Source organism: Cryptotermes secundus, unplaced genomic scaffold (genome assembly GCF_002891405.2).
Source record: "Cryptotermes secundus unplaced genomic scaffold, Csec_1.0 scaffold643, whole genome shotgun sequence".
NCBI lineage: Eukaryota > Metazoa > Arthropoda > Insecta > Blattodea > Kalotermitidae > Cryptotermes > Cryptotermes secundus.
Genome location: NW_019731276.1, coordinates 616,310 through 640,594, shown reverse-complemented (window position 1 = coordinate 640,594; position 24,285 = coordinate 616,310). Strand labels below are relative to the sequence as shown.

At 42.6% G+C, this 24,285-nt stretch overlaps 1 protein-coding gene across 4 annotated transcripts in view; it reads left to right on the top strand.

The window, feature by feature from the left end:
* Nucleotides 1-24,285, top strand: part of LOC111866850 (PTB domain-containing engulfment adapter protein 1) — a 115,394-nt gene that overhangs the window by 52,102 nt on the left and 39,007 nt on the right. For 3 of the 4 annotated variants that reach the window (XM_023856176.2, XM_023856172.2, XM_023856177.2), the window contains exons 2-3: nucleotides 7,931-8,042; nucleotides 11,408-11,472. In XM_023856176.2, the coding sequence (XP_023711944.1) occupies nucleotides 7,955-8,042; nucleotides 11,408-11,472 (153 nt within the window). In that variant the 5' untranslated portion in view covers nucleotides 7,931-7,954. The remainder of the gene's footprint in view (nucleotides 1-7,930; nucleotides 8,043-11,407; nucleotides 11,473-24,285) is intronic. The other variant, XM_023856173.2, reaches the window with a different exon arrangement.

Here is a 24,285-nt window from a genome sequence, read left to right as displayed (position 1 = left end):
ATTAATTGCAGCCCTGCAGTAGGGGAAGAATCGTGCCTGTCAAGTTCGTTTACTACAAAAGAAAATATTTAAAAGTTGCCTGCATAATACACAGTGGCATCGAGCCACTTTACTATAAATACAGTGTTATTTTGGGGGGCACGAGGTAGCGTAGTTGGTCGAGGCACTCTGCTACAAGTCGGAAGGTCGCGAGTTTGATTCCCAATGTCACTGGGTTTTTCAGTTGACCTAATCCTTCCAGCCGCACTATGGCCCTGGGGTCGACTCAGCCTCATAACAGAAATGAGTACCAGGAATATTCTTGGGGGCTAAAGGGCGGCCGACTCGTAAGGCTGATAACCTCACCGCGTTCTGTGAGCCGATTGTCTAGAAAATGTGCGAGCCTTGACGTCTCACTACTCTGTGGGCCTCCACGGCCTGTTACAGGGATAGTTTTTTTTACAATATTTATTTGAAGATTACAATTACAGTATTATTATGCGAACTACATTTTATCATTTTATTCAGAGTTCTTTCTGCATCCGCGTGTCTATCCTCCTCTCGTCCCAGTCCTTCCCAATTCTCCTAGTCTCCTGGTTACATATGCGTTAAATACCGCAACTCCCTGTCTGCTGCTTATGCCAATCTTCCTCAGATAAAACTAAGAGAACATTGTCCCGAAAGTTAATTAAAAAGAGTGGCACCGCTTAAGTTAGCGTATCGAATAGAGAGGCTCCTTCATGACTGTTCGCAATATTGCGTAACATCGTGGTTCAGAGTTGTCATTCGCCCAACATAGGTCTCCTCTGTGAGCACAAGAACTGCTAGAGCTGTTGTTATTTATATGATGCCTGTTGGCTAGATTGCCTCCTCTTAGGGCGAGGGCACATCAAGGAAACTGGCAACCGCAACGCAACCGTAATTTCCGAGAACTGTTAACAGCCTTGAGTTGAACACATGTTACTGAATCAATTTGCGCTGCTCCATGTAACATATGTTCAACTCAAGCCTGATATGAGATCACGGAAATTGCTGTTGCGTTGCGGTTGCAAGTTTCCTTGGTGTCCCTCGCCCTAATTGTTCATGCGATATGAGCAGCAGCTTCTAACAAGATCGCTGTCTCGCTGCTTCCTCCCTAAAGCATGACGTCAGTCTGCCCAGAGCGTGATAATACTGAGCTCAGAATATCATGGAAGCAACACATTCTGTATACTCTTTTTCTGAAATTAAGAGAGACCTTTTGGGGCACAACAGCTGGAACCGCGAGCTGGGGATCCCCGCGTCAAAAGAAATTTAGGTATTTTCCGGACATGTGTCGCTTGTCTTGGCGTTCTGGTAACAGGCTGCGCAGACACGTGAAATATTCATTTGTTCATGTAGCAAGACGTACTCTATTGTTTTATCTATAAATCCCAGAATATTTGTTTGCAAAAAATGTGGAAATGTGTGTCTTTAGGTGAAGTAGAACTCGCAGTAATCCTAGTATTAACTGAAACCCGGAAAAGCACCGTTGGCTAGAATCCCGTTGGATAATTATGGTATTAGGCCTACATATTTTTTTTTTCCTTGGCACTACAGCCCCAGTGGGCCTAGGCCTACCTCCATGAACTTCTCCGTTCACTTCGATTTTTCTAGATCTTACACATGTGGTAGGACTCCTTGGGCGGGTGATCAGCTCGTCGCAAGGCCTCTACCTGTACACAAACACAGAAAAACGCACACACACGAACTAAACATCCATGCCCTGAGTGGGATTCGAACCCACGATCCCGGTTTCCAAGCGAGCGAAGACAGTACATGCCTTAGACCGCTCGGCTACCGTGACCGGCTACATCATAATTATTATTATTATGTACCTTTTAATCTTACTGTGTAGGCATGTGTCATCGTGTGTTAATTTACAACATAGATCGGATTTAAAATTGTTAAAACACTAAAAACAGCAAATGAGCATAGGCTGTTGCATAAAGCAGTGCTCAGCAATCCCCTCATTCTTTATGAGGGCTGATTTTAGGGCCCCAGAATTCTACGCGGGCTGCGAATCAAGTGATAACAGTGAAAAATAACATCTTTATGCAAAATTCTGCATTTATTTTGTAAGCAACTGAAATTATATGTCATTAAAATATCAGTACGAGTTACTGGGACTTTCTGTTTTGAAAGCCTGAGAACGGGACTATGACGCTTGCCACCAAGTTCCCAATATCAGGACGAATGGGAGAAGTAGCTACATAACTTTGCAGTCTCTCATCGTCGGGTCAGGTCTTAGATTTGCTCTTGATCACGTTCACAAACTTACGTGCTTCCGAGATGGTGGCCTGCCATTCACTGTGCATGGCCACTGAGCATTGGACATTTATCAGCAAGAAAGCGGAGTTCAACATGCACTTTATTTCTCTGGTCTGTTTCACACTTGAAATGGATCATCTCGATATGAAATTTGTGTGAACAGTTTCGCATATATCTTGAAAACTGGACTTGGATTCTTGTTGAAGTTAAATGTGGTAGCGTCAGTGGGCTATTCAGTTTCACACTGGGAAATGTGTCATATTCTTCAAGCGCAGTTTTATTTCTCACAGTCGAAGCCTCCCCTAGAACGCTGTTATTTTGTCAGACATTTCATTGATAAGGTGAGTCGGGCCGTGTACATCCGAAGTTTATGCGTTGAATGAGAAACGCATAGTCCCCACTCATCAGAAGCCCATGTCAAGGTCCCACCCTCCTTATGGTATCTAAAAATAAATCAGTTTCTGGCTTCAAGTTTAAGCATCAACCCACGACTCAATCATTGAACTTCTGCAGAATGAGCACAAATCCATTCTCAGGCTCCCTATCACTGTCTTTAAATTAGCGGTGAGCCATTCCTTTCGATCAAATGAAATTAACTGGTTTTAAAACCACTGTAACAACCAAAGTGCTTTAATTTGGGAGGATTTCACACATAGATTTTCTTGGTGATCAAGAAGTGGCTTGTAAGTTTTAAGGTTTTCACGGCGGTGACTATGGAGAATGCCGTCTTCTGGAATGTGGAGCCGTAAAGATATTTTGTTAACCGACGTATCGCCTCAAGACACCTCACGCTTGTTCATCGCTAGCGGATTTCTTATACCCTGAAGATGGAGGCAATACGTTCCTCCGAAACGTCGGTTAACAATATCTACACGGCCCCACATCCAAGAAGACGGCATTCTACAAGGAATGGTTTATTACCAGATCGCGACTCACGTATTGTTCACGCCGTTTGCGGTAAGCACAGCCATGCTAGGCGCTTACTCCAGCATTAGGCCAGCTAGTCTATGAATGAATGTATAAGGGGTGGGCCTTCTTGGCCCTTGCACCGCGACCACAGTCTGTATTGAGATATCCAGATTCTGCAGCTCTTTCTGTACTTAGCATCAATGTGCAGGTGTAGTGGCCCCCTCAATTGGCAGAGCCCGATGGCGGATCTAGGAACGAAGGCAGCAGATTGCTTTGTGTTGTCCCCCAACAGCCACTTTAAATATTGTACTAAACTTTGAATCGCCTTATACGTAATTGTAATTTCGGGTTTTAAATCTTCTTTTCCTTCAATTTGAATACAGCATATGTTGATCTAAATTATTTTTTGGAATAGTTTTATTTTCAATACTTAGTTTTTATTCTTATTTATTTTTTTGTAATTAATTCACTGGCCACACTGGGAATGCCGAGGCCGCGGGTTGCATACCATTTATATAAAGGAGACACGAATAATTTTAGAACGCAGTTATAGTTCTGTACTGCACAGCTATCTTACTAGAAGTAATGAGATTATACCCGTACTTTACGTATTTCACAAGTAATATTAGACAGTTTCCGGAACGTGTTTCCTTCAGATTACATTTCTTTGAGAGTTCTAGTAGTTCCCATGTTTGAAATTCGAATAAATTCTTCAGTCCATATAGAGATCTCCGTAACCGCATTTCTGCCTTCGTCAGGCTATCGGAACACGCTTCCTCCCAAGTGCTTCGAGTGTGTCTGAGTAGAAAAGCAGACTGTAAGGAGAACAGGGAAGTACTAGTTAACAGTTATTTGCCGTCCCCCCCTCTGCCCATAAAACCAGTTAACTGATTTTTATGAAGCTGGTACGAGCGACATTCCACATGGCGCCACCATTTCAGTTTCACACTACCGGTGTAATGTGGAGAGGATTCAGCTGGCCAAGGATGGACCAGTGGCTTTTTTTATGAATACGGTAATGAACTTTCGGGTTCCATGAAGTGCTTTGAATTTCTTGAGTGGCTGAGTAAAGGTTGACTTTCCGGAAGGGACTCACCTCCGTGGATTTGGTTAGTTACTGTGAGTACTGTATAATCAATAATAATAATAATAATAATATATGCCTTTGAGCCCTACGTCACGATAATAGAGAAGATCAGCATTAATAGCCACCAGAACTTCTGAAGCGAGAGCAATATCATTGTTACTTAACCTGAGCTGTGGTAGTGGAGTTTTGTGAGGAAATTCCAGGAAGCAGAACCGTTACTGAAAAATTAATAGGTCTGGTCATATTTGTCGCTCTTTATGGAAACCAGTAAGTTCATTACCATGTTCACAAAAAAGTCTGTCACTGGCCTTTATGATGAGCCAAGTAAATTGAAACCACGTTCTCACACCTTATTTTCTTAAGAGCCATTTTAAAATTATTCCCCCATTAACGCTTCGGGTCTGCTCTAATGGTTGTTCTAATCAAATTTTACATTTCAGATTTTGTACGGATCTTTTCAGTTCTCCTATGCATGTTACATTCCCCGCTCATCTCGTCCTTCTTCATAGATATTCGATATATATATATATATGTGTGTGTGTGTGTGTGTGTGTGTGTAATTTGTTTACGCGTTGTATATTGTAAAACAGTACGATGGTGTTCACATGAGATCTGCATGCAAGTTTCGGTCTGTTGCTAGTAGCTGTAAAACCATCAGGACTGGACGGTGAAATTTTGTACATAACATCACAAACTTATCTCTAAGTTATATGTGAAATATATTTCTGTATGCTGACAGTTGCAAACATGGCGAAGATGAGAAGCGTTCGGATTTTACGTGACACGTCTAACGCCGTTATCATATATGTTCTTATACTGTGAAGCTCAGCCATTTGTCATCTAGCTTCCTGCCCTAAACCACGTGCTCCCACCTTAGCAAAAACAAACTCCGTGGTCTGTAGTCCGCAGGCGAACTATACCGACCGAGCGACCGCCCCTTGTCGGCGAAGTTAGTGCCAACTTTATCGGATACAGGGTGTCGCGTGATCAGCGCAACGGATCCCCACGGCCGTTAATTTCGGTTTTATAGACCGGAGCCGCTATTTCCTTGAAATAGCTCCTCAGTTGTCCTCACGAGGCTGAGTGGACCCCGTTCCAGACCCACTACTTCTCAGAAAATCTGGTAAGGCCGGGAATCGAATCCGATATCTCTGGATCTGTAGCCAGGAACCCTGACCACTAGACCAGAGAGGCGGTCGGTCCCACCTTAGCAAAATCACAGCTTTACTTTTTTCCATAAATTGTAGATTTCGAGATGTGACACTTCAGTGTGACAGTTATCAGTGATGGAGGTTTTCATTTTAGATACCTCACGTCCTATCCAGCCGCTTGTCCAAGTCCAGTCAGTGAGAAGCGCAACTGTGGCGGGAATTATGGACATAAACGGATTCCTTAAATTATACTCGTATAAGTGTAGTTTTTGCTGTCATCACCATCATCGTCGTCGTCGTCATCATCATCGTCATCATCAATCATCATCATAGACGGAAATATTGTGAAGCAAATCATGCGTATTGCCTGCGTGCCAGAGGCCCTCGTCGGGAGAGAAGTGATTGAAGGTTGTAGCGGCAGAACACCGCTCCCATTGCCTGTGAATAGCTCGTGATTTTTGAACTCTTGCCGTATTAAGGACGGCTGATTGCTTCAATGCCGGACAACGCCGCGGACTGTAATGATGTTAAGTACAAGCAGCATGAGTGGTCGGTCTGGTGGACGTTGCGTGTCTTGAATGGTAGATGAGTTCTAATAATAGAAGGCTTGAATGACTTCTTGGTACTGGCTCGGTTGTTAGGCCCAGTAACGTGGTCCCATTTTGACACAATAAATAAACTGCTCCCATTCAGCCTCTCTTAATGGTGTCACGTCGAAGTCTGCGCAGGGATTCGTGTGGAGGATGCCGGGGAATAAATACCGCTATAATATAATTTAATAGAGCCAGGATAATGTATTCGGTATAGCGACTGGCTGCGGGCTGGACGACAGAGTGGTCGGGAGTTTGAGTCCGGTGTGGGCAAGAATTTTCACGTCTCCATGTCGTCCAGACCGGCTCTGAGGCCCACCGAGTCTCATATCGAATGGGTATCAGGGGTTCTTTCCCCGGGGATGAAGGGATAGGGGCGTGAAGCTAACCACTGATCTCCAACTAATGTCGAGGTCTAGAAAATATGGATCTATACATCCGCTCCCCCATACGCCTTCATGGTGTAGTGCTCAATTAGTTAAGCATAGGAGCAACTTTGCCTTTATTATATATGCTATGGAGAGCAGGGATAGCAGGGATAGCGCAGTCGGTATAGCGACTGGCTACGGGCTGGACGACCAAGTGGTCGGAGTTCGAGCCCCGGTAGGGTCAAGAATTTTCTCTTCTCCACGTCGTCCAGACTGGCTCTGGGGCTCACCCTGCCTCCTATCCAATGGGTACTTGGGGTTCTTTCCCCGTTGATAAAGCGCTCTGGGCGTGAAGTTGACCACTTACAAGCGAAATAAATTTAGACGGGGAAATGAACAGAGAGGTCGGCAGGGAAATACAAAATAGTTCTAAATTCTTTCATTATGAAGATATTGTGGGGCACACAGGTCTGAGTTTACTGAGCAGGTTGACATCACTGTGGACTCTTATTCAGAGTTGCTCGGTTTGAACTTCAGCCGGGGTACTTGGTATCCTGACCGAGATATGACTTGGTTTTGGTCACTGCAGGCAGATAACTGTGAAACTGTTTTGATTAGGCCACAACCCGAGTTTCTAAAATCATTTCCAGTTCATTACGCTTCTGTCGTACTCTGTAGCTACCTACTGACGTTTCCGTGAAACGACCCACACAAAGAATGCTTCACACCTGTATAGTAGGCCACGGAAAAATTGTGGTGACTGTGCAGGCCTTTCAGATGTAACCAACTATTGAAAAGTATCGGTATTAATGTTACTTAGTTTTCACTATGTGGTGACTTATTTCCTTCTCCAGTATAAGTAAAGTGAAGTAAGTAAACTTGTCCTGTACGTAACTACAGCACTACGCCATGAAGGCACGTGTATAGATCCACGTTTTATTGACGTCAGCACTAGTTAGAGTTGAGTGGTGAGCTTCACTCCCCCGTCGCTTTACCCCGGGGAAAGAGCCCCCGGTACCCATTTGGATAGGAGACTGGGTGAGCCCCAGAACCAGTCTAGACAACGTGGAGAAGAGAAAATTCTTGACCCTACCGGGACTCGAAATCAGGCCCCTCAGTCGTCCAGCCCGTAGCCAGTCGCTATACCGACTGAACTATCTCGGCTTCAGGGCAGTAACAAAATGGTATCATGTCCATCTCTTTATTAAAATAAATTAAAACCATGCATTTTGCTAAAAGTTGCCACCGAAAATTTGCCTCTTCATTGAAATTTCTCTTTCAAAAATCTGTATTACGTTGGAAGTTATTTTCCATGTTTATGTACATGTAATAAACTTTGCATGGTTCATGTTAGTATGTTATTTCCCCTTCAAACCTTCAAAATAGCAGTACGCTTTATTTTCTGTGGCGATTTAAATCGGATCGTTTGTGTTTGTCGTCATTGCAAGAGACGGAACAATTATCTCCAAGGAAATGATTATAATATGTGCAGAATATTTAGATACTAGACTGCAAGAGGAAAGTATTCCTTTAGTAATGTGCTCCTGTCTTTTGCAGGGAAGTGCCGCCTGTCGAACCGGGATGAGGAACTCTACGCTGCTCAAATGGGCGCAGAACAACAACAATAACAACAACAACAATAATAATAAGCAAACCGGTAAGGCAGGAGGTGAGTTGAATTGAATGATGGTGCAGCGACAGCGTTAAATATCCTACACGCTTTATTGTAACTTACGCGCCATGCCATGAGATCATACCAAATTACCAGCGCTTTATTATATCGACGCTGCATAAGATAATGCAGGAAACCTATATAAAGGCTTGCTCGGATATCTTCATTGCCTCCAACAATGTAGAAGTCATTCCTACCAGTAGAACTTAACGAAGTGAACCTTTGACTTTAACAAATTTACATTGTTGATAGCATATGTACTCGTATTCAATGAAATCGTGATTAATAATCAGTGGTGGAGTTATCAGTGGAAAGTGTAGTTACGGATGGGAATTGTTTGTTTTGAAAAGTACACATTTTATTACATATAAGACCGTAGTTTGCTTGCGGGCTACAGGTCACGGAGTTTATAAGACCGTACAGGATAATGTGCGTGAGAAGAAATAGTGCGTATGGTGGTAATGTCGAAGTAACATGTATTACTGAAATGTACGAGTAAAAAGTGTTTCGTTTCTCGTTGCTTATTTATATATGGAGTAAAATAATTCCAACTCCCGCCTGATATGTAATTGGTCTAGCTGTACCCGGTATCTCCGTTGTTTAGTAGTGAAATGGATGTTCTCTTGCCGTTTGTCTGTGATATACTACAGGCGTGCCTTTTCCCAGTTTTCCCAACCGTTTAAGTGGTTTTGGTAGTAGATCTGCTTGTGACTGTATGACCTTTCGGGTTCCATAACACGGAATTTCTCGTTCACCTAACTAAACATTATCATGACGAGACACTTGGTCATGGCACTGTGGAGGAATACGGCAAGTAAATACGTAAAGGCATTTCTGAATCGAAGTAAAGCGTACTGTCTCAGCCAGGCGCTTAAGGGCCGTGTAAGTCTTTCATACAGCCAGGAGCTTTGGCACTGGTTCAGCCTCATGCTTTGCCGTCGTGCTGTAATGCTTTCATGGCGTCTTCTATTTAAAGAAACCGTCTAGTAATATATTTTCGTTGTAGACGCCCACCGTTCAGACACGTGAACATTTGGCTACTGAATGATGAGAGATGTCAGGATAAGTGCGCGTTAAGCTACTATGCAAGGGAGGCTTAGGCTAATGGCTATTGGATAGAGTGGGCACAGTGAACTTGAAGCAGGAAATCCTACGATCCTTATGTAGGCACTTACATTACAGCACTGCGCGGCTCATTATGTTACATCGTAGAATGAGCGAAGGCTGAAACTGTCGGCCTATAAAATATTCGAATTAATGAAGTTCTCTTTCTATGTACTGGGTAAGATGCCGTTGTATTATAGCTGGATGTATTGTTACAAAGATTATCATAGTTAAATTTCAGACATAAATTAAATATTTTTATTAAAATGACTACGCGTGTTGTTAACCCTAGAATTATCATTCAGGGGTGTGTTCTTCGTAGCAAACGTTGGACATCGAAGCTTCACATGTTTATATATATCCATAGGCATATCCAGTGATTAAGTTTTAAGGGTGAAGTAGTTTATATGTACGATAGATAAAAACAAAGTTACGGTTGTAATGTTTCAGTGTATTCCAATTCAACATCGTCATTGTTGTATGTATGTACGATTTTTAAATATGTACATAAAGTAACATGCCACTTATTAATGACACTAATGGTCATTCAAGTTCTGATACGTATTTGTTTCAAAACTGACGTGCTTTGCAACTGTATCAAATGAAAATTTACGAAGGATATCCGGAAAGTAAAGATACAAACTGCAGAAAATATTTGTAAAGCATTTCTTTTTTGGAAGGATTCACTTGTGGAACTTTTACAACACACCTCTGTTTACTTTTCATTATAGTGACCGTGAATCGCAATGCACTTAATGAGCCTGGGAACGAGTTTTTTTATTCCAGCGTCGTAGAGATCTCCCGCTTGCTCTCTTATCCAGGACACTTCTGGACATTGTTGATGAACTTCATCGATGGCTAAAACGTCTGTCAGCACGAATATTTTCATCAAATTTTTTGGATGATTTAATCAGTGGCAACGGATGGCCTTCCACTTCTTGTTTCATCATGTGCACCACTTCTTCCCGCTTCAAATTCACGTCACCATTTTGCCATGTTTTGCCTGTTCATAACATCTTCGCCGCAAACAGAAACAAGTTAGCGATGAATTTCAGCAGCATCTCCCACTTTCGCGTGAAGAATTCGAATTACTGCACGAACCCCACATTTGGCGGGATTTTGAATCGACACAGCCATTTTAAACACAAACTGCGAGCACACCGTTGCCGTGACTGTGACCGGTGAACTCTGCCCTGTCATACGGCTCACACGGCAGCACTGCCATTTCTGGAAAAAAGAAAAAAGTAATCCCTTGCAGTGTTACTGGACTTGTATCTTTACTTTCCGGATATGACTCGTATTTATATGTATATCTTTTAACCATTGTCCGTAAATTCTGTTTACTCGAAAGATAAAATTCTTATATTCTCTTCGTATAATTTTATAAGCAACGCATTTTACCCTAAACATATTTCGGGGTTAAATTTCAGTATTAATAAAATTTTATGAGCCTATATGAAGATTATTCTTCTATGTACGTATTACGGTAGCATATAATTTGTTTATATCCACTTCCTCTATTTATTATTTTTAATGGTTCTGCTTCCAGTTTTAAGTATTTCTCAGGTTATAAATGTGTTTAATTTCTTACAGCATAAGTGGGGCACTTATCCATGATTAAACTAAATAAAATCACAGCAGAAGCTAAGAATGCAGTTTTCTTTGTTCTCTTTCATGCTTTAAACATTGTGTTCTTGGTTTCTCTGTTCCACAAAATGTGGAGATAGAATGATGATGAACTAAAGCAACGAAATACTGAAATTAAACTATTTCATTTAGCTTATTCTAGTTTCTATACAGTATCTCCGTAATACTGATTTAATGTCTCCGTTGATGTTAGTTATATCACAGTTTTATCCTTGCCAGCACGCTATGTTTATCAGTATTTAGCACTTAATCACCATTAATTTTATGGAACTAGCTTCGCTTACTCAAAGGTCTGAAGCTCTTATACTTCTGTAGAAATTACCATTGCACAGTATCAGTTGTTTATACTCGTACGTCGGGTCATGTATGAAACTTAATCTCATGTAAAGTAGAGGTTGTGTCAGCTTATAAGAACTTAACTTAATCCGCTAGACAGTGTTTATTGTAGACCAGTAGTACCAAATTTCATCGAAACACGGTCAGAAAGTCCTAAAATAACATGTTGAAGGATGGACACATACAGCCCCTCTATTGTGCGTAAATTTATGCACTCCCTACGAAGTACCGTACTTAAACACTGCACACGATTAATACAGCGATGTCTGTTGCAGGCAACAGAAACTGGATCCACCCGCCGGATGCTCTACAACGAGGTCATATAGCTTATCTAGTCAAGGTAAGTTGAAGCGATTAGTCGTCGTGTTTGCATGTTTCCCCGCGTCCATAACTCCATTTTTCATGAATGCCTCATGTTAGTGAATGTTCAAAAGAGTCACCATTACCAGGAACGTCCGCTTGGCAGTATAGTCGTCAGTATTTACAAAATATTTTCACCAAATTTGAAAAAAAAATAAATGGTGAGGCAAATGCGTGAAAGAATCTGGTTGCTGGCGGAGAGAGGGGAATGTAATAAAAAGGAACCGGGTCAGCATCGTGAAGACTTCTTTTGTTAAATTATTGGCAATAAAGAAATGTTGCACCAATTGTACTTCCGTGCCAGCCGTAGCCTTTATTTAGAATTGCAGTGTTGTTCATCTGTTGTGCAACGCTTCACGGACATTTGTCATGTTGCAACTGCTGCACACACCTTTAGAAACTGCTTCTATCCGTTGACAAGGGGTTATGCTTGATTGCCAATTTCTATCTCGTGTCCCATTTCAAACCCGACTAAAATTGTTTTTTTATTGCTAGTGGGGTGGGACTAAGTCCCTTGTACTGCGGCCACTTGTGGCCTATTGTACCAGCCCCAGATGATAGGTGAGGGTGATTGTGGAGCGGTTGGTGGGATGAAGATTGACAGGGGAAACTGAAGTACTCGGAGAAAACCTGCCCCAGCGCCACTTTGTCCACCACAAATCTCACTTGACCAGACCCGGGATCGAACCCGGGCCGCCGCGGTGGGAAAGCAGCGACTAACCATTTGAGGTATGGCGCCGCGGAAAACTGGGTTACAGTAAATCCAGTGAGTCGTTCATTATGTGTAAACACATGGGAGGAACCAGACCTACTAAAACGAAGCAAGATGGCTCAACGTTTCTGACTTGTGTTCGAGAAGTGCCCATTTCGAATATCAGGCGGGACAACGGCTATCGTGAGTTAACATTTCGTGGTTTTCTTCAGGCCTTCCAGGCAGTTGTGGAAGTTTTGCCTCTAACTACATCACGATCGCTTCCGTCTGAATCATGTCCACTTTATTATTCTCTTATCCTGGCCATTCACCGCTGTGCAGTCCAAGAACTGACAGCATAGTTAAACTGTAATCGATGTACCACAGGCAAATTGTAATTAGAAGGCTCACGTAGCCCCCGTGTTGATACTTTTCAACACAAAAATGTTTTGTTACGGCACTTATAGCCATGTTTATAACTCCAACTATGCAAAATTTCACGTGACCAATCACAGTGATCACTGTTTGCCTAAGCGAATTTCTCGCATTCAACCGCCCTACAAGGTATCAGAAAATTTCCCATGGTGCACCCTTGCATCTCGCCATCTCTTCGATGTGCCCTGCATCACGATACGTGAGAGTTGGCGCCTTGTTGTACTGCTATCCTCTCGAAAAAACTTAGCGTGTTTTTGTTTTATATTTTCCGCTCACCAGAGGTTTGCCCCAAGAAATGTATGTTGGCACTGTAAGTGGAAATGTAAAAGCTATGAAGAGAAGAGAATAGTACGACGTAATACGTTAGAAAGAGACTTATTTATGTTTATTAAGAGTCCATGACCCCTCTACGAATTTCACAATTCACGATCATGTCAGAAGCATAGCCTATTCCTCGTGAGTAGGCCTGTACGTGGCACGACTTCCATGCTTTTCATTTCTGCTGTTGACAGAGCTGCAGTAAAACAGAATGGAATCCCATATTCTGAACGCTCTTCACAACTCAGCGCCTCTGAGCACTCCGCAAGGGGCAACAGAGTCAAGTTCTGTTGCTGCGATGCGCATTCTTGAATATCCCTCACTATACGTGAAGGGAATTCTTAGTGCAGTTTGTCTCTACCATATTCGACCTGTATCTATTAAATAAATTCGTAACTTACTGTTTGATAGGCATTTTTGTTGGTGACAAGAGACCCCCACATCACCTGCGGGAAGAATTACACTCTCGGACATACCTCGCCAGATAGTCATCTCTGAGAACAGTGTTACAGAGATTCATAAAATGCACACTTTCATAGAACAAAGTAGTTTCGAGAAAAGCATTATTTTATATACAGTATATATAAGAGGATATCTGTTAATTACGTTATCAGAAGGTTCACTATCGACCTGCCATCTGGTTTATAATAGTTCGATTTACAGTGCATTTTATATACCTACGTAACGTGTCATTTGAATCCATCATCGCGAGTGTATTCATTTCTTCAGACCGGAACAGAATACGTACTAGCCCACTGAACTGTAGTGTTGTGGAGACTTGAATGCTGGAATAAGAATAGAGATTTCAATGCTGGCTCAAACGAGGAACCATGTTGCTTTTTACGTATTTTAACTGTACACAAGGTCACCGTTATACATTCTGTTAACTGTTTCTTTCTAAAAGGATAATTACTCGAATCTCGGTACCAAGAAGGATTTTCTTGATTTCTCGCGGTTTTTCCGTCGCTAACTTCAATACGGAATCATAGGATATCTCTGTTGATCGGTTGTTCTAGTTTCTGTTACTGCACAGAGGTGTTTGCAGTTACAGATTTCTTCGAACCACTTCATATGAATGGCTCCAAATTAAAGAAGACGGGTGTGGGTTTGCCCACTTGTCTGTCACTTGTTCTATTCCAGTTGAGTCCCGGAAAAATGTAAGACTTTCCCCGGATTATCGTATCCAAAACAAATGACCTGGATACGGAGACGAAATTATCCACTTCTTTGCTACTGGTACTGCCGCCGCCGCCGCCGCCTCCAAGTTGGAACGGATGCATCGAAATATTTTGGGCTGAAAATGAAAGTTAAACAATTACGATCGTGGTTAAAAATTGACAAGTACACAAAATTAGCGATTGAACGTTATCTGTATGATCATGTACTTTTTCTTAACAAATCTGATTGCGTATTTTATAATATCAGAGGAATTTACTCGTGATACGATTTGATTACAACCGTGCCTTGTAATTCACCAAGCAGTGGTCCCGTATCCATTTATGAATCGGGGAAGTAAGGGTGGTCGACATTCAGGTTTCTGTCTCTGAAGACTGATCACATATCTTCATCCGTTTCCTTTGTAGATCCAACAGGACCATCATTATTTCGTACTCGGTTTTACGCTGGATTTTAGTGTGCGTGTATTCGAAATTTTGTCAGCTATACAGTTGTGAAATTTTGTAGGATTTGGGGTTCTCACAGCATTTGTTATGAAGAGATGGATCTTCTGGGATATAACACCGTGTAGTCCAATGAAAGTCAACCTACGTTTCGGAGGAACACATTGCCTCAAATAAATCATTGTGAAAGCAGGTGGGAAACAGCTGGAAGTGGAGGCGATATGTCCCTCCGAAACGACTCTTACCTTTCAACGGACTACACGGCGTTATATCCCAGAATATAGAAATCTTCAGTTCATATATTTTATTTACAATGTCAGAATTTTCTGCTGCTGCATATATTCAGCAAAACAGATTTTATATGGCAGGAAGGAGTTTCTCCGGTTGGTAATTTGGTAACAGATTGTACCAAGGACTTGCCCTGTTGCTGATACTACAGTATGCTTAATTACAACATCTTTCAGTCTCCTCGTATGCTTCTTGAATCTAATCGGTTAATTGAGCTGAGAAATGCATATCACTTTTTAGTCGGCAAATCGAAAAACCATTTGGGAAACTGGACGTAAATTGGAAAAAAATATTAATGTGGGCCTTTGCAAGGGTGTGACGGTGTTCTGTGGATTCAGTTATATCAAATTAGGGTCCATTGAGCGGACTCTTGTGAACACTACTGAACATTTGGAAGTTACACAAGCGGCAAGGAATTTATTTAGCTGAGCGACCATTAGCTTGCACCATCAGTAAGGCAAACCGCCTTGTTTTGTTAGTATACATATTATTATCATTATTATTGCGTATTTGCTCAAACCAAGAACTGTGGAGCCAGAGAAACAGCCTTTGCTAGGTAATGCCCACACGCAACGGTAGAGTTGTCACTGTACTTGACGCTTACAACCGTTGCTGTGGAGCGACTGGGTAAGCACTACGCGGTGACGTCACGCAACAGTAGAAGAGGTGTTACAAGCGGCGTTCTCTATGGGTCCGCTCCAAGGCTATATGACTCGACCGACTAAGTTAAATTCAGAGAGCTGTCAACACCAAGCCAGACAGACTGACTGACCGTCAGTTGCAACGTGAGTCTGTTTTTTTTTTTTTAAATTCAGAGAGCTAGTGCAGCGCAGTTGAGTATTTAAGTTGAGTATTGTGGAGTTTTAACGAGTGTACAACGGAAGCTGAAAATTCGTTACAAGGAAAACATTGCAGAGGAATAGCCATTGCCGTGAGCGGTTACCAGGTGAAGTCTAGTGAAAGCAGACTGAGAAGACTTAATGCGGAGTAATTTGTAGTATTGAAATCAGCACTAATGTTAAAGTTACAACCTGTAAGTGGTCAGTAAATCTATTCCCCAATCAAAACCCAGTCTGTAATCACCAATACACGTGATATTACTATTGCTGCCGCTGCAGTGTAGCATTGGATTCTCGTGTGTCACAGGTGCTGTTGAGGGAGCGAGCAGAGAATTTATGAAAGGTTTTCGTCTTGTAGGGTCGAGGTCCATGGGGACCTGGTCGACCTTGGCGTGCGGTCCGTACTTTTCCTCTCTTCGATCCTACAGTTATCAGCATGTTCGTTACAATCTTCCTGTACTGACAGCCGACCTGTTAATATCTACCATTAAAAGAACAGATCCGAAATAATGTAAACCTAGAATTCCGTGTTATGTGCACTAGACCAGTGGTTTTGCAACCTTTATCAGACCGCGGCCCAGTAAATTCTTTCTTCTACATGACGAATGCCCAGTATAATTGGTGCCAGAGCCCGGCGGTTGAGAAGCAATGGATTAGACGACGCCGTTCATAAAGGCCTAAAATTTTGAGAATTTGAACTTGTTAATGGTCAGGCATACAGTTGTTAATGCACATACATAAAGTAGGTTAGAGTATGTCTGTTGCAGAAGACTTCACTGACAGAGGTTTCATGTGACTATTATGTCTAGGAATGTAACTCTCCCGCTGGTACTGTTTGTTACCATGCAGCGAATGGAGGACACCAAAAGATAACGAAATTTGTTTTGTGCTGTTTCCAGCATATACAGCCGAGGTTGCAACGGAGATGCGCAAGTCTTGCTTCTGCTTCTGCTTCGAATCCTCATTGTCGGGTTGCTTTTAATTATGCTAGTAGGTAAAGGTAAAATGTAAAGCTATCCCTGTAGCAGGCCATGGAGGCCCATAGGGTTGTGAGACGTTGAGAGTCCCACATTATCTAGACTGGCTCACAGATACTGATAAGGGTGTCAGCCTTACGCGCCGTCCGCCCTTCACCCCACAGGAAGATTCCCGGTACTCATTTCTGTTAGAGACTGAGTCGACCCCAGGGCCATAGTGCGGCTGGAAGGATTAGGACAATTAAAGAAATCAACCTCATCGGGACTCGGACCAGCCACCTTCCGGTTTGCAGCATAGTGCCTCAATCAACTACGCTACCGCGTGTTCCCTATGCTAGTAGGACTAATCTTTAATTTTCACCTGATCGCTGTTCTTACAGGTTGTGATGAAAAGTCATTTAAATTAATTACATGTAAACTTTTATGCTTAAATAGTGTGTTGAAAAAATTCCCTCTGGATAGAATTTGGTGACCATTGTCTCCTTTGGCATAGGAAGTAGTTCCTAAAATCCATATGCTTCACGTGATAGTTACTGCATTTCCTTGTGTTACGGTCAACAGTGTACTATATATTCGTTTCCTGAGAAGCCACTTGTTTTTGTCCATTTCCATCATCATGTATCGTCCCTGTTTCTTTGCCAGAAACCCGTACCTTCATCTATTCATTGTTATTCTGCGTGTTACCGATTGAAGTGCCGAGTGCGTGGGCCGAATTTTATAGTGTTTTACCCTCTGAAGGTTTGTGCAGGTTTAAATTATAATTACAAGAACGTGTAATCCCAGCTTCAAAGATGGACAACTGTTTATTTTGAATTTTTACGAAGGAAATTTTTATACAATGACCAGGCATTAATTAACACTGAATATAATATTTGAGTGTTCTTGCTTCTTTAACGTTTTAGGCTACCGTGGTATTGTGATATAACACGGATAACTCAGTCGGTATTTCGACGGGCGGCAGTATGGACACCCTGGGTTCGATTCCCAGCAGAGGAAAGAAATTTTTCTGTTTTCCACAGCGTCCAGATTGGCACTGGAGCTCAATCAGCCTCCTATCCAATGGGTAGCGGGTGCTACCTTCCCCGGGGGTAAAGCAGCTTCCACACTTACGTCCATCTAGTGCCGAGGTCAAGAATGATGGCACTGTGCCTTTACTCCTTCACGCGTCTTCATGTCATGGTGCTTAATTAAGCACGGGGACAGCTTTACCTCCTTGCTGACATACTTTAACCCATATAGTAAATAAATATCAAGTTTGCATACACGATACTCAAATTGTTGATAAACGGAAAGTGCATAAGCCTACTGAATGAGTGTGAAATTAGTATTGAGGCTTCAGCGTTTGCTGTTATTACACTATATTTATCTGTGGCTCTATAGCACTTTGTTGGACCTTGGCCGCTTTTTCAGTTTCTTGATCGTTTGCACAGTGGATTGGACTCCTTGGACGGGGCATCAACCCGTCGCAAGGCCGCCACCTGCACACATGGCAGTAGGAACACAGAATAAACGCACACAGACATCCATATCTCAAGTGGGATTCGAACCCACAAAGACAGTTCACGCCTTAGACCGCGCGGCCACTGTGATCGGCTGTTGTTGTACTCACTAAACGGAAATTAGATATAAATGATTTAAGATAAGTTTCAAAGTCGCACATTAGAAGAACGGAAGGAACATTGTTTTAAGGCACTCCTTTGTTATTTTCGCAATTGTTACTATGGTGAGGAGTCACAGTTGGTTGTTGAGCATGAAAGTTTGAAAATTCACTCATAGCCGTATTTGTATTCATTTATTTGGAAAACTGTAAGACCTAACGGAGAAAACGCATTCCCTTCAGCGCTGCTGCTTTTGTAAAATGTTTTATGCCCTGTTAGTATTCCACGAAACCTGCACAGAAAAGTACGCATGATTTCATGAGAAGAGGTAGTTAAACTTGTCTGATGTGAAAGAAAATTGATAACACTTAACAGTTTTCCCTAAAATTCTGAATATTAGTATGAAACCCATCGAGTGGCTCTCGAGTTGTTTCATACCAACCGAAGGACGACCGTAATGCCTGACCTAACTTAATAGACCGTCCGCCGGGTTGTGAACGTGCCTAAACACGACATAAAAAAAAAACAAATCAGTGGCGTGTAGTCCGCAAGCGAACTATACCGACCGAGCGACCGCCGCTTGTCGGCGAAGTTAGTGCCAACTTTAGCGGATAGAGGGTGTCACGTGGTCAGCGCATCGGATCCCCACGGCCGATAATCTCGGTTTTCTGTATTATCCTCACGAGGCTGAGTGAACCCCATTCCAGACCCACTACTTCTCAGATAATCTGGTGGCGCCGGGAATCGAACCAGGGATCTCTGGATCTGTAGCCAGGAACTCTGACCACTAAACCACAGAGGTGGTCCCTAAACACGACATAATGAGACAAATACAAAGTGAAGACTTCAGATGGAACTCGAAATAGCCATAAAACCGGTCGCATTGTAAACGTTCAGGGTCACAGCGGTGTGGCTGTAGTGGAGCTCCGCACAGCTATACTTGTATGTGTATGAAGTGCATGCTAGGCATGGTAATCTCACTTTGAAGCACTGCCAGTGCTGACTGGTTGTAGTCGTCCTTGCAGTAGAAATGAATGTTTCCGTTGCAAGACATTTATGACCGTGTGACGAAGTATTTAACAATTTCTGAGGGTTTGCGCAGCAGGAATACTATGTGGAACGCATTGCATCGATACATTGCGCAAATTGTAATAGATAAAGGAACACACATCAATATATAAAATCATTCCTGTACATCATGTTTTGACCATAGTCATAAGAATCATAAAATAAGTTTGTACGAATTTTGAAACTGACGGCTTTTGACAACAGTAAATCTAGACTTAAAGGATTCTGACGATGGTGTATACACTACTTCTTTTGGTTTATTTTGGACTTCACCCATCGTCTGGTATGTGAAAGACAAAAAACCACGAGCCCAACTGATTAGGTTTATCCTTCCATATCCACCTGAAGACAGAGACAGATCCAGTCTCCGAAACGTCGTGGTTTTTTGTCTTTCACATACCAGACGATGGGTGAAGTCCAAAATAAACCAAAAGAAGTAACAATAAAGCTGTTTATGTCCTTATTGGTTTTATGTAGATTGTGATCGTGATTTACAGAAGACGCTGATGTTTTGCGTCAGACGGAGCTTCGGTTACGTTTGGAAAGAAACTAGAGTAGCGCCTGTGTTGCAGTGTGCAGTTAAACATTTCTTTGACTAGCACTGAGTAGCGTGCACAGAGTATCCTGGTTTAGGTGACGGTTGGAAACAGGAATTAATAATTCCAATGTACTGAAATTCGTCTATGGACTGTGAGTACCGCGTACGTTCTGTTCGAAGAAGGAACACTCCAGTGACGTCAAAGCTGTAGTCACGCACTGGGATTTCGAGCCCTGCAAGAAATGAAGTTCACAGTGAGGGCTAATACGGAACTACAGTCTCTGGCTCGGCTGCTGCCAAAGAAAGTGAATACATGTAATGATCCATTAAACAAGCAGTGTCTGAAGATGCTCATAGATCCACAGCACCGAGCTGAATTGACAGTTCTGAATGACGCTGCAGGCGAAGGGTCACCAGTAAGCAGATTCTTTCAGAAAAGCTATTTCATAGCAATCGAATTTGTCGTTCACAGAAGCTAAGGTTAATAAAGTAAGGACTGGGTATCTAGGTAAGATAAGGTAGAGATGTTCCTCTGCCATAAAGACGTATGGGGGAATGGAGAAATAGCTCCACAATTCGTGACATCGGCACTGGATGGAGATGAGTGGTCAGCTTCATACTCTGGCCGCTTTATCCACCGATTAGAGTCCCCGGTACCCATTGGATATGTGACTGGGTGGGCCACAGAGCCGGTCTGGACTCTGGGAAGTAAAGAAAGGCTCTTGCATCTGCCGGGATTCAAACCCCGGCCGTCCAGCCCGTAGCCTGTCGTTATACCTACTGAGCTATCCCGGCTCCTCAGTATCTAGGTGAAGTCATTTATTTAAGTGACGAAGTCAGAAAAGTTCAAGTTAGACATTTCAGTGATTTGGTGAGCTGTACTCAGAGGCGACCAGTTTCTGGAAATGTCCGTTCTTCTGGGCACTTGTGCTACATTGCGGGCGTCGCGAGTACTGACGGTGAGCGTGGATTTAACCTGAGTAACTTGATTAAATTTAAATGTTTGATCATTGGACTTGATATGAATCATATCTTACATTTCAACTGTGCGAAGTATGGGCTGAGATTGCGGTATACAAACATTGGGCAGCAAACAAGGAAGTGCGCAGTAAAGAACGTCTTGTATACCAACAGTGCATAATATCCGAATGGACTTACTAAAGTGATTTATAGACTCGTTTGTACAATTATTATTCTGCATTGTACACACAATTTTGTTGACTTTAGCATGCAGAATAATTACATTATATTCTAACAAGTACCAATCCATATTTTTAGTGTTAATTCACTGCTAAAAATAGGATTCCATACAAGTTCCGCTCAATGGATGGTATGGGTTCAAACCGCCCTGACTGCTCTACTCAGCAATGTTACGTCATCATACAGAAGAAGAAAGTGATTCCTGGAAGCTGCTCGCATATCGTCCTAAGCCAATAATCCGCTCAGCCACAGGTTGCACTGTGATCTGCAGTTTATGCAACTCTGTATTGTGGGCAGGTTGACTGAACACCTGGAACTTCCAAATGTGCCAGATGGAAACCATACGAAGGTCGCTGTCATATCCGTGCTTTACGTATGCGAAATTATCGAATGTCTGCATGTGTTCGGAAGAAAATAAGCGGTGTCCTTATTCGGTGTACGTAGCATTTTGATCTCTTAATAGTGAAAGTCGACCACTCATAAGGTATTGGACGTATAAAGCAGTTTATTTATATTGTAAACTTATTCGGTGTACGTAGAAATGTTTTCAGTAAAGTAAATGTGAAGTTGTCCTTCTGCTTCACTAATTAAGCACTACGCCATGAAGGCGTATGGGGGAGTGGATGTACAGATCCACATTTTGTTAACCTCGGTATTAGCTGGAGGTTAGTGGGGAGCTTCGCGCCCCGGCCGTTTTACCCCCTGGGAAAGAGTCCCCGGTACCCATTAGATGGCTGTGAACTCCAGAGCCGGTCCGTACGACGTGGAGAATAGAAAATTCTTAACCCTACCGGGACTTGAACTCCGACCCCTCAGTCGTCCAGCCCGTAGCCACTCGCTATACCGACAATGCTGTCCCGGCTCCAGTGTTTTCAGTAGTGGAAAAGAATTTTGCAAGTTCGTTAAACCCCATTACTTCTGAGTTTTTGTATTCATTATATAATTGGTTCCCGCATTTCATGTGTGGAAATAGTATTACGGGGGGCACTCGGTGGCGTAGTTGGTTGAGACACTATGCTACAAGCCGGGAGGTCGCGGGTCAGAGGTCATTAGATTTTTCAATTGACCTAATCCTCCCAGCCGCACTATGGCCCTGGTGTCGACTCAGCCTCGTAACAGAAGTGAGTACCAGGAATCTTCCTGGGGTTAAAGGGCTGACAACCTTACCGCCATCTGTTCTTTGAGGCCCCATACGTAACACCTGACTGGTGTTTGGTTTGGTGATTGGTTTCTTGGGAACCCTGTCTTTATATGCATTTATTAATTTTTTGTTCATTTTGTGACGCTGTCAGTAGCACAGACTGTAAACCATTGGGTCTGTTTTTTTATATGGGATTGGGGTATTGGAGGGGGGAGGGGCTTTGAATTTAACCCACAAGGTGGCGTTAGGACGGTCCGTGTCTTTCGTGAGGCTGCAACCCATGTCAATAGGAATAGGCTTGTGCTTGGTATAGTGACTGGCTACGGGCTGGGCGTTGAGGAGTCTGAGTTCAAGTCCCAGTAGGGTCAAGAATTTTCTCGTTTTCACACTGGCCAGACCGGCTCTGGGGTTCACCTAATGGGTACCGGGAGCTCTTTTTCTGGGGTGTAAAGCAATCTGGGCGTGAAGCTGACCACTCACCTCCAACTAGTACCGAGATTAAGAAAATGTGGTTCTATACATCCACTCCCCCATACGCCTTCATGGCATAGTGCTTAAATAGTTAAGCACAAGGACAACTTTATTCTACTTACTGGAATTGCCACATACCTTTATGACTGGCGCCATTTTTCACTGCTCACCGGACCCTTGACGTGAGTGGCCGCGGCCCACCGCAGTGTGTATACCGGCTTTGGGGCCCAGCCAGCTTCCATCTGTTTTCCAGTGTGTACCGTAACGGGATGGTAACCACTCACTTCCGTATCTTTTCGAGAATTAGAATGCTTGTGCTTACCTCCATACCCTCCTTACACCATCATGACAAGTTACCTGGCAAGTTTGGTCTCTAGGTGATGGTTTTTATATTCTGAAGGTGCCTTGTTCGAATCTCGACTGGGACACCTTTTGTCCTGACAGGGATTTTATGGTTTCTGTCAGTCCCTCAGGTGAATGCCTGTTTGTAAATTTGGAACGATTCCAGTGGAAGAGGAAAATACTGAATCACATACAAGAAATTTGGTGTTGGTGTCTATACTGGTCGAATTAAATTCTGATGCGTGTTAGTCAGTTGTGATACATAACTTCAAATCGAACACTAGCGATTTTATCAGAAGTGGCTTATACGTAGGAGGTGAAAACGGATTTTATTTTAAACATGGCAGGCCGAATATTTAACGAAATGCAAGACAATTTNACACCACATATACACGGTGCCAAATCCCAGAAGATTGCTTTCTTCATAGTCACCGCCGTGAAAGCCTCAAATCTTACATAATGTAATTCCTGATTGCATGTAGTGTGAAGAGTTCGCAACAGAACATCTTATTAGCGAAGTAACGCGACCGTTGCCGTGTAGTGGTAGTTCGTTCTGTTATTGATCTAAATACATAATTGCATATTTACATAGTAATTGTTGTAATATTATTTCGGTTTCATATATATAATGGTAGTTAATGTGATGTATTACATATAGGCCCTATAATATTATTTCAGAATTCAAAATTCTGCCTTTTACGAATGGTTGTGGGATAGTTATAGTCACTAAAGGGAATTAAAGATAAATTGTTGAAGTAAAGAAGTCCAGCCTTTCTTCGGAGAGGTATCCTGCACTGTACTGAATTCACTGAGATTAGTGACTTAAAGAACACATGTTTGATTTCTTCCTTCAAGATTTGTACCAGCCATACAAGAAAATTAAAAGCAGTGAGGTATGTAAAATCACAATTAATTTATTTGGAAAATGTGTGCATGGCGGTTTGCATCACATCTGAATTCTCTTATTTGAAACGGGGAACTGTACTCACGAAAGTAACATAAGCTAGTGCTTAAAACTGGATTGCCAGGCTAGTTCTGGATCTTGCTACGAAGAGTGATTAGAATTATAATAAAAAGGACAAGGGTGAGGTAATAAGCTATTTTCTTTGTTTTGTGTTTGTTGAAAGGAAACGTAGAAGACTTATTTTCTCGAGAGTGAAGTTTTTTTGTGAGTGTCCAGCGATAGCTTTGCGTCGGATCATTGCGCTCTTTCTGGATCCCCAAGTGAACAGCTGAACGCACCATGTATACAGATGTTGCTAGCGGCT